A 15700-nucleotide genomic window follows, 5' to 3' on the forward strand; every position below is an offset into this window, starting at 1 on the left:
CCTGTACGGACTCACGGACTTTGAGGCGCGCTCCCGCGAAGTCCGTGAGGGTTTAGGGATGTCCCACTGTCAGATCATTGAGTGTTTGAGGGTTCTCTGGCAGACATTTTGAGCCCTTTATGAACCCTTTCCATAAATTAGCATGGTATGCTGACTTAGCCTAAGGGAATTACCCACACGTCATAGCAATGTGACGTTAAACACGGGGTAACCAGTGGACGCATGGAGACGTAAAAAAAAAAAAAGTAAACAAAGAGGACAGCTCACGTGTGTTCAGCCTGTCTTATTATATTTACACAGAAACATTAAGGGTTAAAGATGGAACAAATAAACTTGAAATCATATATATATATATATATATATATATATATATATATATATATATATATATATATGTATTTATTTATCCATCAAATATTTGATTTTGTCATCGAAGATGTTTTGACACAAACAACTAAATAGAGAAGTGACCTCATCTTGTGAGGAAAGAGCCTGAAGACATTCAAATCAGGGAGTACAAAGTATAAAATAAATACACACAATTATACATCTTATTTGTTGTCATTTTCATGGTAACGTGATATGTTGCAGCAAAGTGCTGTCCCATTCATATTTATACCATTTCGAGTCCTTGCAGCCTCTCACACTCAACCACTTACCAGGTGACGTCAATTAATAAGTCCTTGAGGGTTCAGGGCTTAGGGTTTAGGGGGGACAATGGGATTTGGCCGTACACATACAGGGAGACGACGAATGAGAACAAGGAGTAGGAGAATTTTTACATGAGTCAGAGAAGTTATTTCACATGGCGTTCTCCAAAGAGAGAAAAGTGGTCAGAGAGACCAGAGTCTTTAACCAATAATGAACAGACTCTTATTGGTGAATTCTTCCCACGGCCAGTTTAAAACCAGTGTGTCTCATATGTTCAGAGACCGTGACAATTATTAAAGCGATAAAGTGAGGTGCCACTACGAGACAAAGCACAACTCTTTTGATCAAACGTACCCACTCAGATCTGAAATGAAGTCACAGATAATAAACAACCTAAGAGCCCAATATGATCAGAATGCTAACACGTTAATTCACTGACCAACAATGATGTTAACAGAGAGAATAGAGCCGAAACAAGTGGTTTAATAACCACAGATAAAGTCCATGCACACAAATTTCTCTTGTTAGAAGATGAGAAAAATATAATAATGTGGCGTTTTTGATTGACATTACTTCACACCTAAATTAACTGAATTTAAAGCTGCAGGGCAATTCAGTGAAATATTTTTTGTATACTTTATTTTAAGATGCACATTTTTCAAAAGCTTTCTGTTTTGTCAGTTATTCTTTAATCCAGCCCTTATTTTACTTGACATGAGAAGAACATTTATTTATGTATTTCTATGTATTCCATCCAGTTAAATTTGAAAACTGAGAATAATAATTGTTAAAATATAATTGATGCGTACTTTCTTTATTTGATTTGTCAGTTGTTGGCTACACAGAGATGTTGTTAATACTACTAGGTTTCTTGAATATATATATATATATATATATAGCACTAAATAGCGCAAGTAATGTTCCGGACCTTTGCCCGAGGAGATTTTCTCAATCTGGACCTATTGGAATGTTAATTGAATACCCCTGCTGTAGCAGGTGAAAGCTCTCTCGTCACTGCAGCCACTAACTGGAATAGATATTTTCGTACCTGTACGTGTGAACTAATTGGCTTTTGCGACACAGTGCCCTCACCCTGACCCTTAATGAAGACCCCATTCTTTGTCCTGGTTCACCAAGCCAGAATTTATGCCGCTTTCATCTGCACCACCATGCCTGGGCAAAAAGGTAATTGCCACTGACTCTTGACCTGTGAGTGTCGGTTCTGCGGGCCAAGGTGCAATTACATTCAGTCCGGTGGAAGCTGGAGGCGGTGCGATGTTCGCTTGGTTCCTGGTTACACTGCTGTTGTTGTTTTTGTAATATAACTAACCATGAGAGACCTAGTGTTCTTATTACATGGCAGATCAGAGTTATTTAGTAATATCTTAATAGAAGAGGTGCCTGTTATACACTTGATGGGATGGCGTAAACACAAGGCAGTTCTTGTATTGAACAAAGAACACAGTTGGTGTTTGCTGGCTGTGAATGTTCTCCTTTGATTGAGAATGTATAGCAGTAAATGCAGCTCATTATGTTGTGTAGGAGCTGTGTTTCACAAAGCTGAGCTGATCAATTTTAATCCTTCTGACAATGTTATGAGGTCGTTTGCAGCAGTGGCTCCTAACCACCGAGCTGCAGACTGAACCAGACCTCAGAACATGTGCAGCCAGGTCGAGAGAGAGAATATTAAGATTCATTTTAAAAGCTGACTTCAACTTTACAGGCTTCACTCCTCACTCCCTGATGTGCCAACAACAGCAAGATACTAAGTTTGAACTTGTGCTGCATTCCTAATTCTTGCAACCAGTTGGCTAACATGAGCAAACAAGACTGAGTCCGCAGCATGGTAGCGCCGCTGTGAGGGTGTACTGCTTTGGAGCTAAATGCTATTATTCTCACAATGACAGTCCTACATGGTGACATGAAGCAGGTATAATTTTTACCATGTTCACGATCTTAGTTTAGCGTGTTAGCATGCTTTTATTTGCCAGAGCAGCTGAGGCTGAGTTGTCAAGAAACGTCACTCTTATCCACAAATGTCAACCTGCTGCTGGTGCGACAGCAAAAGTCAGGGGATCCCCAATGGCGGGAGACTTCATCCTCTGAGGACCATGAACGTCTGTACAAGGTTTCAGGACAATCTATCCAATAGTTGTTAAAATATTTCACTCTGGACCAAAGTGGTGGACCGACTGACCAACCGACTGACAGAACAACATTGTCACCTGTAGAGCAATGCTGCTACCATGGCTTGAATATTAGAAGTTCGAAATTTAAAGAAAAGCTTAATTTTTAAGCAAGTGTGTGTGTGTGTGTGTGTGTGTGTGTGTGTGTGTGTGTGTGTGTGTGTGTGTGTGTGTTTGTTTGAGTGAGTGCAAACGTGTTGTTCCCAAATCCATTTCCATTCTTCACACTTGTGAATAAATACCGGCCCCATGAAAAAAAACACAAATTTGTAGGTGGTGCTCTACTGCATCCTCTGTTTGAGAAGCAATAAAAGTCCTTGGAAAAAAAAATTAAGGGAACCACATAAAACATGTCACAAAGAGAAATAATGTTTCAACTGTGTCAAGAATTTGAAGGCACTTTGCAAGTACACATTGTTTCAATAACCTTGTGTACTCGGGCCTTTCCTTTCCCAAGCCCTTATGCACTCATTAATAGCACCTCGGGGAGCTGTGGGAGAAAGGCCCAAACAGTTCTGACCCCTGAAGAGTTCACAAAGCTTTCTTTCAGGTGGACGAGGTTAACAATGTCTGTTGTTTAGGTAAACCGGACTTGTTATAGCCGCAATATTCAATTGAATAGTGATAAATCAGCTAATTCAGGAAATCAGCGTCTCAGAAAGCTCTCTTAGAGAGCAGACATTATTTGATACCCTCTCAGGTCACACATGCTATAGTGCCGTGCAGTGAATTACTCTCACCTCACGTGTGAGCTCGGCACATGACGGAGGGGTGGAGAAAGTATTGTACGGGCCAGGGACTAAGCCTCCCACAGCCAATAAGAGCGGGACTGACCTCGACATTTAGCACCACAGCGTCCAGATCGTCCAGCTGTTTGATCCAGGCCACCGAATGAACTAAACTTTTCAGCTTCACTCAAGTCACGTCAGACGAAGTCTGAGGCCGAGGTGCCGCTGGCAACATTTGGGCTGTCACAGCGGATATATAGACCCACAGATAACGTCTGGAGTATCTGTGAAACATATGCAGCGATTTTTATTTCATTTCATGCATATTCAGAGACGCTCAGTCCCATTCAATGATGTCTGCAGCGTGTTAACGTGCCTCTGAGACCGCTGTTTATCTGCAGAGCTCATCTGGCCCTGTTGGAGAGCTCCTGCCAAGGTAAGACACTTGACACACAGACACTATGCACTTCTAACGTCTAACACACGTCACTTTAAAAGCAATTGCTGGCATAAGTAGGCTATTTTCAATTCGGATACTTGTGCTTTGTCAGTGTTCTAACAATACAGTACTCACTACGCCAGTGTGTGATTTCCCTGAGCAAATATTTAACAAGCTTCCCTCATTTATAATTAATCAGACAAATTCACCAGGTCTAATAAGTGGCATTAGAAACCTGGGGTCGTAAAAGACCCCGAGCATGGCTGCAGGGAGAATGAATGAAAACTCTTTGGCTCGAAGCACAAACATTAAACCAAAGATGTAAAATTTCATCTTCATTCAACACTATTCCGGCTGTTTCTATTGTGATTCCATTCAATCTTAGCATCTATTTTTACTGTTTAATTCAGTGTGGTTCACTTTTCATCCAAACACAAAATAAATCTGAATAAATAAAGAAGAAGAAATGTTAAATGTTAAAAAGTGGGGGGCCTTGAATGCACCACATGGATGGTGTTTCTATATGGAGCAGTGCTTTGCCTCCGATGTCCGTCAGCTAATGATGGTCAAGTCAAGCAACATGGTTTCATCGCTTCACATAACAAGCTCAGGGTGTCAAACAGTGACTCGCATTAGTCAAATTAATTCCAAAGAACATTGTTTCTTTTTGCAGTAACACCAGCTCCTCTTGTGTCTCTATTGTTCTCTGCTGAACAGACCCTGCTTTGTGCTGGAATGTCTGCATTGTCAAGTGGCACTTTGACTGCTTTATTTAGATCTTTACAATGTGATGGGGGTTAGCGTAGATGCCTCTGCCCATATGTCTACTTATTTCATTCTCCGATACCTGGCTTAAATGAATCAACTTTACAGTTTTTCGCTCAATCGCTTGATGCTTTTCTCTCCATTTTAGAGCCAAGCGATCAATCCTTAGTGTGAAATTATCCGGTTTATTCATTATTCCTGTGGTTTTGATGTTTTATCCGGAGCCCTGTCTGTCTCAACTCATTCCTCCATTCATCATCTGAAGTCAACCACTGAATTTTTCATTCTTTAAAATCACAGCGCCATCGCTGCAGCCAGTTAAGAACATTTGCCCGGCACACTGTCCTATTTGAGAGGCCGCTTTCTGGATGCGCAGTGAGTATTTTCAGACAGTGAAAGTCTGCCAGCTGACCTTTCGTGTAATCGTGCAGGTCATACGTTTCCAGAGTGGGAGACTTTTACTTCACAAAAATCATGTTCATACTTTAATGTAGCCTTTGTTAGACAACATAGATACAAAGCAAAGCTTCAACACAAAAAAACGAGAGTTCCACTGATATTTAACTATTAACAGTGACAGAGGAATGTTCTTTGAAACCAGGAGGAGGAGGTTGAGGAACAACAGCTCGTAGGTATCAATTAGGCTAATGTTGTAACAGGACTAGACGGTGGTGATTTCTAACCAACCTAATCATTTTAATTGAATGCATTTAACACCGTGGAAGGATGTTACAGATTGTCTAGATACAATAAAATACATGTAAATTACACGTTGTATTTCCTTCTTAGGTCAGAGAAATGCTTGTTGTTTTTCCCCGACCATCAGTCTTTATGCTAAGCCTGGCTAGCTACCCAAACAAGTACTCAACACACAGATTGATATCAACCTTTTTTAAGCAAGTACAAGCACAGTTCACCAAATGGTTAACTTTCTCTTTTAAGTCGTCTTTGTCATTAGCAAGCTTTTCTTTTTCCTTTCCTGGTCTGAAAGCTGCTAGCTTAGTGCAGTTGGTATCTGTTGGTATGTAATGGTTTGTCTTATAAATGTGGAGGCTGTGGCCAAATCCCAATGTCCCCCGTAAACCCTAAGCCCTGAACCCTCAAGGACTTAATTGACGTCACCTGGTAAGTGGTTGAGTGTGAGAGGCTGCAAGGGCTCAAAATGGTATAAATATGAATGGGACAGCACTTTGCTGCAACATATCACGTTACCATGAAAACGACAACAAATAAGATGTATAATTGTGAGTATTTATTTTATACTTTGTACTCCCTGATTTGAACGTCTTCAGGCTCTTTCCTCACAAGATGAGAGGTAATTTCATATAATCTATTTACTTGTTTTTGTCAAAACATCTTCGATGACAAAAATCAAATATTTGATGGATAAATAAATAAATGTCCTCTAATTATCAGTTTATTTTTTGTTCCATCTTTAACCCTTAATGTTTCTGTGTAAATATAATAAGACAGGCTGAACACACGTGAGCTGTCCTCTTTGTTTACTTTTTTTTTTTTTACGTCTCCATGCGTCCACTGGTTACCCCGTGTTTAACGTCACATTGCTATGACGTGTGGGTAATTCCCTTAGGCTAAGTCAGCATACCATGCTGATTTACGGAAAGGGTTCATAAAGGGCTCAAAATGTCTGCCAGAGAACCCTCAAACACTCGATGATCTGACAGTGGGACATCCCTAAACCCTCACGGACTTCGCGGGAGCGCGCCTCAAAGTCCGTGAGTCCGTACAGGGGGACATTGGGATTTGGCCTGTGACAATCAGCTGTTGTTCTTAACAATTCTTAACAAATATCTAATTATTCTAAGTGACCCTTAATATCTGTGTGAAAGGCAGAAGCTCTTATTTCACCTCCATTACCTATTACATGTGTAGAATAATGCAGGAGGGACATTTACAGCTGCATAGCAGCAGCTAAAATCCCAGCTCAATAAAAGAAAAGTTCTTTAGCACATTAAATATTCACTACTATTGGCTCATCCAATACGTTTTCAGAGCACTAAACCAATTCATCAACCAAATCAAGTCCTACTTTGCTGAAAAACACTATATCATGAGTGTAGCCCTGAGCTATGCAACAGTGTGAATTCTTCTAGGGTTCATGCTATGATCGATGTTTTCTCTGGATAGTCCCCCCTGTGTAGACAATACAGTTAGTTGTTTGACTCTTTTTCATCACCTCTAAAGTGGGATCTCAGCGAGTGGGAGCTCAGTAAATACATGCAGAGAACAACTCAAAGCAAAGCAAGGCCAAAAGAAACGGCATGCCTAATCTTAAACTCTCTCTTATCGAGTTGGGGAAACATTTTGAAACAAATCTGATTTCTTTCCAAAAACGCATGCGGGCACCAGCAAAGCAGAGGTACTCAGAGGTACTTACAGGTCAGAGGAGGGCATGTACTGCATTTTGCACATGTTGAGAGGGAATTTATACAGTAAGTTTGGTCAGTTAGTGCTGAAGATGAGGCACACAGCATGAGACAGATGGAAAAAGACAAAATACAGACAACAATTAGCATAGATATCTTCTGCATAGGAGGTGAAATATTTTTTAAAAAGGCCAAACAATGTGACAACTGGGGGTTAAAAAGATTTATAAATGTGTCTATAATTGAAGAAGAATTAAAGGGTGGAAACAGTTCCACTTATTCAGAAGGAATTGTGTTATACGTTCCACTCATTTTTTTTCATTGTCTCTTCTCCACAGCTTTGAAACATTTTCAAAACAGCAACTCTTCTCAGCTTTGTATCAGATTTGCAAATGAAAAACCTTCAGCAACAGTTAAACTGGTATTTGTTCATGGTCATTGAATCACAACATGCACACCTTTGTAGGAGGAACCTAAGAGTTATGAGGGGATTTACTGGGGGGGAAGCTAAAGAAATCGATTAGTCACCTTGAGGATTACGAAATGAAACTAAAGTGAAGATTCATTGAACTTTGAAAATAGTAAAAATGGATCCCATCTGAACCACAGATCACAGCTGTGATTTTTTTCTACCATCATGGAGATGGTTTGTCGGCATGCAGGTGTTAGCCAATAAGAACTGCTGTTATGTAACCAAACAGACTACATATTAACAGTCTAACTAACAATATTAGCAGACCTTTGCTACAGAAGTCACCTCAAGTGAACTGTTAAGGATTCAAAGTAGGCAAACGGAGAAGTAAATGTTAAACCAATTGGTGAAAAAAGTTTTAGTTTTACTTTCTTTTATGACACCAGTATAAAACATCTTTGTGAATTCAGCAATAACATTGATGTTATAATTGTCACAAAATTGATTTATTATGTTTTTAGTTTCTTTAATACCACTTTTTTATTATCCAATTAGATATCGGTTGATGAACGGCTTCATAACCACTTGCAAGACTCCTTATGTGTGACAAGATCCTCTTGAGTACTAAATTAAACTGTTGCTGACGTTTTCCATTCACAGAGTTGACACAAAAATGTTCAGCACTGTTGATGTCAAATGTTTCAAAGCTGAGGACAAAATATCACGTATAATTATATTGATAGACTTTATTTATACGGCACCTTTCATACAGGTGGGAGTAGTTCAAAGTGTTTTACTGCGATGTGAAGGAACAAGAGAATATATAAAAACAGATTAAAATGTGCAAATACTGCACGATAAAACCAAGCAATAAAACAAAGGAAGGCACTAGAACAATAAAACATGTAAAAGATAAGTATAAAACAAAAGAAAAGCGATAGCTAGTTAAAGGCAATACGGAATAAATACGTTTTCAATTGTCTTTTAAAAATGAGCTTCCCTCTCTTATTGCCTTGAGTAGGTAGTAGGGTAATAGTTTTAGTATAAGAAGGCTGAGCTGCCGATTTGCTTATTAAAGTAATAGTTTTAAATTTTTTTAAAGTCAGCAGAGGATCTAAGCGGCTGTGAAGGGTCATAAAAAGAAGAATTAGTTATGTGAGCCGGTCCAAAGTTATCTTCTTTGCTGTTTTGTTCTCTCCTGAACAGATCCTCGTCTCTGTAAAACGTGTCAAATTTGAAGCGGGGTTTTGTGACTGAACATGGCGCCCGCCGTCGGTGGTCCTCAAGGCTACATGCCACCCGAGGGTGGCTGGGGATGGATGGTGGTGGTCGGGGCCTTCATCTCTATTGGCTTCTCCTACGCGTTCCCCAAGTCCATCACTGTCTTCTTCAAAGAGATCGAGGTGATCTTCGATGTGACCAGCAGCCAGGTATCCTGGATCTCTTCCATCATGTTGGCGTGCATGTACGGCGGAGGTGAGCCACGGCCCAGAATTCAACCTGTTGAACGTCGCTTCACACTTGACATTCAGCACATAAAGACGATTTATAGATGGAGTCAGTCACCGGCTCTTAGCGCAACTTGTAAAAGATTTACTCCTGGAGTGTTAAAAAGCCGATCCCATTGCTCAGGTACAGACTTGCTTTGTAGCCTTTCAGCCTCAGTCTGTCCACAAAGAGGCCACAGATCCTCAAAGTTATAGTCAATCAAACATTTCATACTGAGATAACACTGTAACCCCTCTGTTGAACATTTGCTTACCAAAAGTGCAACATTTTCTGTGTCTGGAGCACATGAATGGGTTTTGAGCCGTGTTCCTGCACTGATGAGGTGAATTATCTCATCAGTCAGGTGACTGAAATGCTCCATTCATGTGCGTGATATTCAACACGGAGAGAACCGAGTTCAAAGGAGCTCCCCTTGTCCCTCAAGACCGTCTGCTCTGAAATCAAACCGCCGCACTTCTCTTTTCTTGTGATAAACCGGGGGAAAAAATTATGACTTGGGCATCTTTTTCTAATCTCTGGGAAGTTTTTGGAAAGTTGCTTTAGTGTGCCAAAGTGATGTGAAGTGGAAAATATTAACACCGTATAAAACTACTGTATATCACATTTTCTGTGAAATATATTTACAAGATCTGCAAGCAATAAAATAAAAGTGGACACAGTATTGTATTGCTAGTATTGCATAATGTTGAACATATTACTCTTCGTTTTGTGTAAAAGCAAGTTGCGCGTTACAGTACTGCATGTCAAAAGCGAGTAAAACTTCATGTTCAAGTTCAGCCCTCATTACTGTACAAAGTAAGTACGCTAATAGAACCAATGCTGCTTATTGTTCAGCAGCACATTCCCTGCAGTGATAAAAGGTCACAGAGTTGCTCTATGAGAACATCCGATTGTTCTTCATTCGTCTGTCACTTCAGTGTGTTCAGTAGCACTGTTTATTAGCTTTACTCACCTTTTCTCAAGGCTGTAAAAGAGAGATATGTGCCTGTTCTGACACGTTATGAGTCCTATTGGACTCAACATGCATATTCAGGTGTAACATTGTTAATTCATTCAAATGTTGAGATGTAAATATACACAGATGAAAGCAAGCTATGCATGGTAATTGAAAGCTAGGTGATGGAATGTTTGTCCGCACCGCGAGCAGATGACAGCTGAGTCTGTTATCGTACAATAAACATTCCGAGCACATCAGCGGGAGAAGTTCGTTAACAACCTACTGTTGCACACCTCTGTACTCCTTCAATGTTTGATTCATTACATTCATAATATTCTACATTGGTTCGTCTCCAACCTTTTTATCCCGAGCAACCCTTCCTGCAAGGCGGAAGGAAAGAACTCATTGTTAGTGTGGAGACCGGCTGCATTACAATTTAAAAACCCTTTGTCTTGCACCGTGCAGGCAAATGAGTCTGGACAACCTCTAAACAAAAACTGTCAGTTTCTATTTAGGTCCGTTGGGTCGTTCAGGGATTTGGCAGGAAGGCAGAAGTGTCTTCCGTGTGGGTCCTCATACTCATTTAGGCCGCTTGTTAGATGCTGAGGATGGAGATGGTGTTTTTGCAACGTGAACCCTCTGCACATTTTAGTAATTTGTTTACAAGTCATACTGATTTTACCTGAAATTGATGTTGAATCCAAGGTGCGTGCATATTAATAAGTTGATTTACTGTTACCTCATTCTGTCACTTTTTCTTTGGAGCTAATGTACCAGGTAAGGTACTAAAATTGGGAAAAACTGTACGTAATAAGATACCAGTTTTCAACACACACACACCAGTCCCTTCAACCCCCCCAATCAATCAAACACACACACACACACACACACACACACACACACACTTATACACCCACCCACTCAACTAAACTGAGCTTCTTCCAATAATCATTTCAAATGCATTTAGAGTCCATTTAAGAAGAATCCACCAACAAATTATTCCTCTGTCAATTTGTATGAATCTCTGAAACAAATAAATGCTTATTTCATTAGCGCCGTCATGGTTTTTCTGACACATCGCATTATTAATGGCACGAGAACACATCTACTGCAGTGCAGCACTGACTAAAATGATTGCAGAAGTTGTTTGAATTTCCAGGAGCCACAGCTGTGGCACTGGAGCCCTCTGGTGGTAAAATAGAGGCCTGTGCATTGACGATTACATAGAAAATCACCGTCGTTCAGCATATAATATCTGTGTGTTTTTGCTTTTCAGGTCCAATCAGCAGCATCCTGGTGAATAAATATGGGAGTCGTCCTGTTATGATAGCGGGAGGATGCCTGTCTGGAACGGGCCTCATTGCTGCCTCTTTCTGCAATTCGATTCAAGCACTGTACCTTTGTATTGGTGTGGTGGGAGGTACATCATTTAACTTTATATATTTCTAAGTTTGGTCATGAGTCACTTTCTTTTTTTTTTCTTTTCTTCTTTTTTTTTTTTTACTGTGCACTGTTGCCATCTAGTGTTCTTCAAAAGTAAAAATACCAGGAAGTAATCTCCAAACAGTTAAATGCTCAAATCCCTTTTATTTCAACTAGATGTCAAATACACTCACAGGTTTTTCTTATTGATTATTTTAGGTTTGGGATTAGCCTTCAACCTGAACCCTGCTCTCACCATGATTGGAAAGTACTTCTACAATAAGCGGCCCATTGCTAATGGCATCGCTATGGCTGGCAGCCCCGTCTTCCTGTCCACCATGGCTCCTATGAACACCTGGCTTTTTGAGAAGTTCGGCTGGAGAGGAAGCTTCTTGATCCTCGGCGGCCTGCTGTTCAACTGCTGTGTCGCTGGTTCCCTCATGCGTCCCATAGGACCCAAACCCAAACCCGCAGAGAAGAGCACAGAGAGGAGGACTGTAGTGTCGACCTTTAACAGCTTCATCGACCTCTCTCTGTTCAAGCACCGGGGCTTTATTCTCTACATTGTGGGCAACATTGTCATGTTTTTCGGTCTCTTCGCGCCGCTGGTGTTCCTCAGTAATTATGCAAAGAGTAAAGACATCCCTAAAGACAAGGCGGCTTTCTTACTGTCTGTGCTGGCTTTCGTGGACATGGTCGCCCGGCCCTCAATGGGCATTGTGGCGAACACCAAGTGGATTCGGCCCAGAATACAGTACTTCTTCGCTGCCTCGGTGCTGTACAACGGTGTTTGCCACCTTCTAGCGCCAATGTCGGTAGACTACAAAGGCTTTGTGATTTATGCCGTGTTCTTTGGGTTTGCTTTCGGCTGGCTGAGCTCGGTGCTGTTTGAGACCCTGATGGACCTGGTGGGAGCCCAGCGCTTCTCCAGTGCCGTCGGGCTGGTCACCATTGTGGAGTGTGGTCCTGTGTTGTTGGGACCCCCTTTGCTTGGTGAGTACATCGCCTTCTAAATGAACTAACGAGTTCACCGTCACCTATTTTAATTTGTTTCCTTGTCTCGACGGTGACTAAACGATCATGCGATGTGACTCTTTTCTCTTCACAGGGAAGTTCAAAGACGTGTATCACGATTACAGGTACACATACCAGGGCTGCGGCATCCTTCTCATCGTCTCCAGTTTCATCCTGTTTGCGGGGATGGGACTCAACTATCACCTGCTGGCCAAAGAGAAGGAAGAGGAGGAGAGTAGGACCAGGGTGGGAAGCACAGAACAGAAGCCCTACAGGGACATTGGACACAAGGAGATGGCAGAGGCGAGGAACACAGAAGACACTGTCTAACATTCTGTACCATGTTATGTGACATTTTTGTTATATTGAATCTTGTCAGTGAGGCATTTATACATGAAAATAACCTATTTTCAGTTCTCTTCTGTTTTATAAGGAATTGTTTTTGAAGACCAAGCCCTTTAAACTCTAATGAACAATCCACATAAAATACTTCTGATATTCATTTAGCGACTGTTATATGTGTTGAGTAGACTATTTAGGTTTGCTTAAGTTCTTATGTCACTTATATTGTATGGCTGTTTTGAATTATTTTAATCTCAGGTGGTATCACTATAACCTTCCTGCACCACACAATTTCTGGTATTTTAACCTTCTAAAATGGAGCTCAGATAATAACATTTTTCAATAAGGAACATGCAAAGTGCAGTGCTCAATTAAAAAAAGAAAATAAGTAATTGCAAACACTCTCTGTGAAAGTGCATAATTAGTATAGTATAGTATTCACCTCACCATGCTTGCCACACTACAAAACTATTTCCTGCTCTCAAGGACCGTCTGGTTCTGTGCACTTTTAGAAGGTTTGAAAACATCCTTGGTGCCACTTTCACGTCATATATTCCACAAATATAGTCATACTAATTATCTAAGTATTTCTCTTTTAAACAAGCTTTGGTTGGTCCATTTGTGATGATGAATGATGGGAATTATCTATAGTTCTGAGGGCGTTAAACCTTGTTGCAATGATATAAAAATGTGCCACTGACCGCAAGTTACTGTATATTAACACGTTATAAAATCCAATAAACTGTCATTCGACAAGAAGACGAAAGTCGGCTTTATTCTGTTTCTTAAAAATCTGGGATCAGAAAAATGTTTGTTCTTTAGAGCACTAACTACACCAGTAGCATGCCATTAACCGTTATTAAACAGACTGGCTGGAGGAATAATTTGATTATTGGTTATATTTATTGTGTTGTTAGACAAATGCCTCCACAACATTTAGTCAGTTTATCAAATTATGCTCTTGCCATTATATAACAACCACAGTCAAAATAAATAAATAATATAAAGTAGGCTTAATAGAATATTTGCATGACAATAATAACTGCTGACATTATTTTTTGCTGGTTGACCATTGTAATCTTAATGTGCAAAACTGATTATGTATTGTTGTTGGTATCAAAGATACAAATTGGTACAATACTGCGCTTCTCATTTAACAGAATGACATTAAACCAGCAGAACCAAGGCTTCACTTGGTGGCAAAGGTCTATGAATTAGGAAGCAGCTTTTCAGCACTAATCAAGTCCTCTTGCAGCATAAATTAATTTAAGAAAATGTGGAAATTGAGAGAATAGTCCAGAGAGTGTATCTCTTGCCTAATACGAACTAAGTTCTAGTAATTATATAACAACATATGGCAATTTGGGTTGCTATAATGTTTGTAGAGAATGGCAGTAGTAGTATCTTAGACAAGACTATGGTGCAAAACGACCTGAGCATCGGTCCTACGAGTAATGTATACAAATATATCACCTGCAAACTCAATCTGATGCAACACTCTATATTAAACATTAAACAGTCATGCTTTCCCCATTTGAGGATTTTAAAAAAAAAACGGAATTTCAGGGACACAGACAGCATTTCACGTTTTCATTTAATTGTTGCCTTGGATAATGCATGTCCTTGTAGTAATCCCTAACCAAAAACGAGGAAGAACCAAGGAGCCCCAATGTGTTTAATGAGACCATCTAATGACTCTGGAACCTTCTCTTCTTCTGTTTTTAGATTTTACTCAAGGTTACATTGATTATTTTCAAGTGACATGGCCTGACACTTAAGGAATGTATGATCATGAACCTCCAGGCCTCACCTCATTAAATATTTGCTTTTTTACAACTAACTTTTACACTTCGTAACCCACAATAGGCTACATATGTAGTTCAATAGTTTATATGGGGGGGTAGGCTTATAAACCACACGTGGATCCTTTGATGGACCGTCATTGATGAGACAGCCTATAGGTCCCTTATCTTACAGATAGAATATATGCTTTTTGTTCAACAACCATCTGCGGGCAGTTGAGCATCTGGAGAACATAATTTTGACCTGGGACTTGGAAGAAATAACAATCTGGATCTAGCCAACTAACACATAAGTTCAAACGGTGTAATTATGGATTCAGACCTCAACCTCAACAGCCATATCGAGACAATTACAAAATCAGCCTACTATCACCTGAAGAATATATCAAGGATTAGAGGACTTATGTCTCAACAGGATTTGGAAAAACTTGTCCATGCATTTATCTTCAGTAGACTGGACTACTGTAACGGTGTGTTCACAGGTCTCTGTAAAAAGTCAACCAGAAAGCTGCAGCTCATTCAGAACGCTGCAGCTCGAGTCCTCACTAAGACCAAGAAAGTGGATCACATCACTCCAGTTCTGAGGTCTTTGCACTGGCTTCCTGTCCAACAAAGAATTGACTTTAAAATCCTGCTGTTGGTTTATAAAGCACTGAATGGTTTAGGGACAAAATACATCTCTGATCTGCTGCTACCTATGAACCATCCCGACCCCTTAGGTCGTCTGGGACCGGTCTACTTTCTGTTCCCAGAGTCAGAACTAAACATGGAGAAGCAGCGTTCAGTTTTTCTGCTCCACATATCTGGAACAAAGTCCCAGAAAGCTGCAGGTCTGCAGAGACCCTCAGCTCCTTTAAATCCAGACTGAAGACTTTTCTGTTTGCTGCTGCCTTTGATTGAACCACATTCAAGGATATTAATCAATTTCTGCATTTTACTACTAATGTATTTTATTTATTAAACTGCACTGCAACTATTATTCTGTTTTTAGCTTTTTAGTGTTTTAATGACTGTTTTTAATGTTTCAATGAATGTTCTTAATTGTTTTTAAATCTCATTTTCTTTTGCATTATGTTTTGATGCTTTTAATGGTTTTAGGTGAAGCA

General features: G+C 40.1%; 1 protein-coding gene across 1 annotated transcript; it reads left to right on the forward strand.

Annotated features, from left to right (window-relative positions):
• Window positions 1-3378: 3378 nt before the first annotated feature.
• On the forward strand, window positions 3379-13577 carry slc16a1a (solute carrier family 16 member 1a). The gene is made up of 6 exons (XM_068712495.1): window positions 3379-4001; window positions 5070-5144; window positions 8775-9044; window positions 11291-11434; window positions 11656-12429; window positions 12545-13577. Exons 3-6 carry the CDS (start codon window positions 8828-8830, stop codon window positions 12778-12780), a joined length of 1371 nt encoding a protein of 456 aa, XP_068568596.1. The 5' UTR covers window positions 3379-4001; window positions 5070-5144; window positions 8775-8827; the 3' UTR covers window positions 12781-13577.
• The last annotated feature ends 2123 nt before the right edge of the window (window positions 13578-15700 follow it).

The sequence above is a fragment of the Cebidichthys violaceus genome, unplaced genomic scaffold (assembly GCF_023349555.1).
Source record: "Cebidichthys violaceus isolate CVI_PGR_0920_01 unplaced genomic scaffold, fCebVio1.0.p SCAF_17, whole genome shotgun sequence".
Taxonomy (NCBI): Eukaryota; Metazoa; Chordata; class Actinopteri; order Perciformes; family Stichaeidae; genus Cebidichthys; species Cebidichthys violaceus.

Excerpts from the sequence above, each read along its gene's own strand:
- slc16a1a (XM_068712495.1), top strand. The coding sequence starts at position 8,828 with ATGGCGCCCGCCGTCGGTGGTCCTCAAGGCTACATGCCACCCGAGGGT. Across the intron at positions 9,045-11,290 it reads GGCGTGCATGTACGGCGGAG|GTCCAATCAGCAGCATCCTG; the intron begins GTGAGCCACGGC and ends TTTGCTTTTCAG. Across the intron at positions 11,435-11,655 it reads TTGTATTGGTGTGGTGGGAG|GTTTGGGATTAGCCTTCAAC; the intron begins GTACATCATTTA and ends TGATTATTTTAG.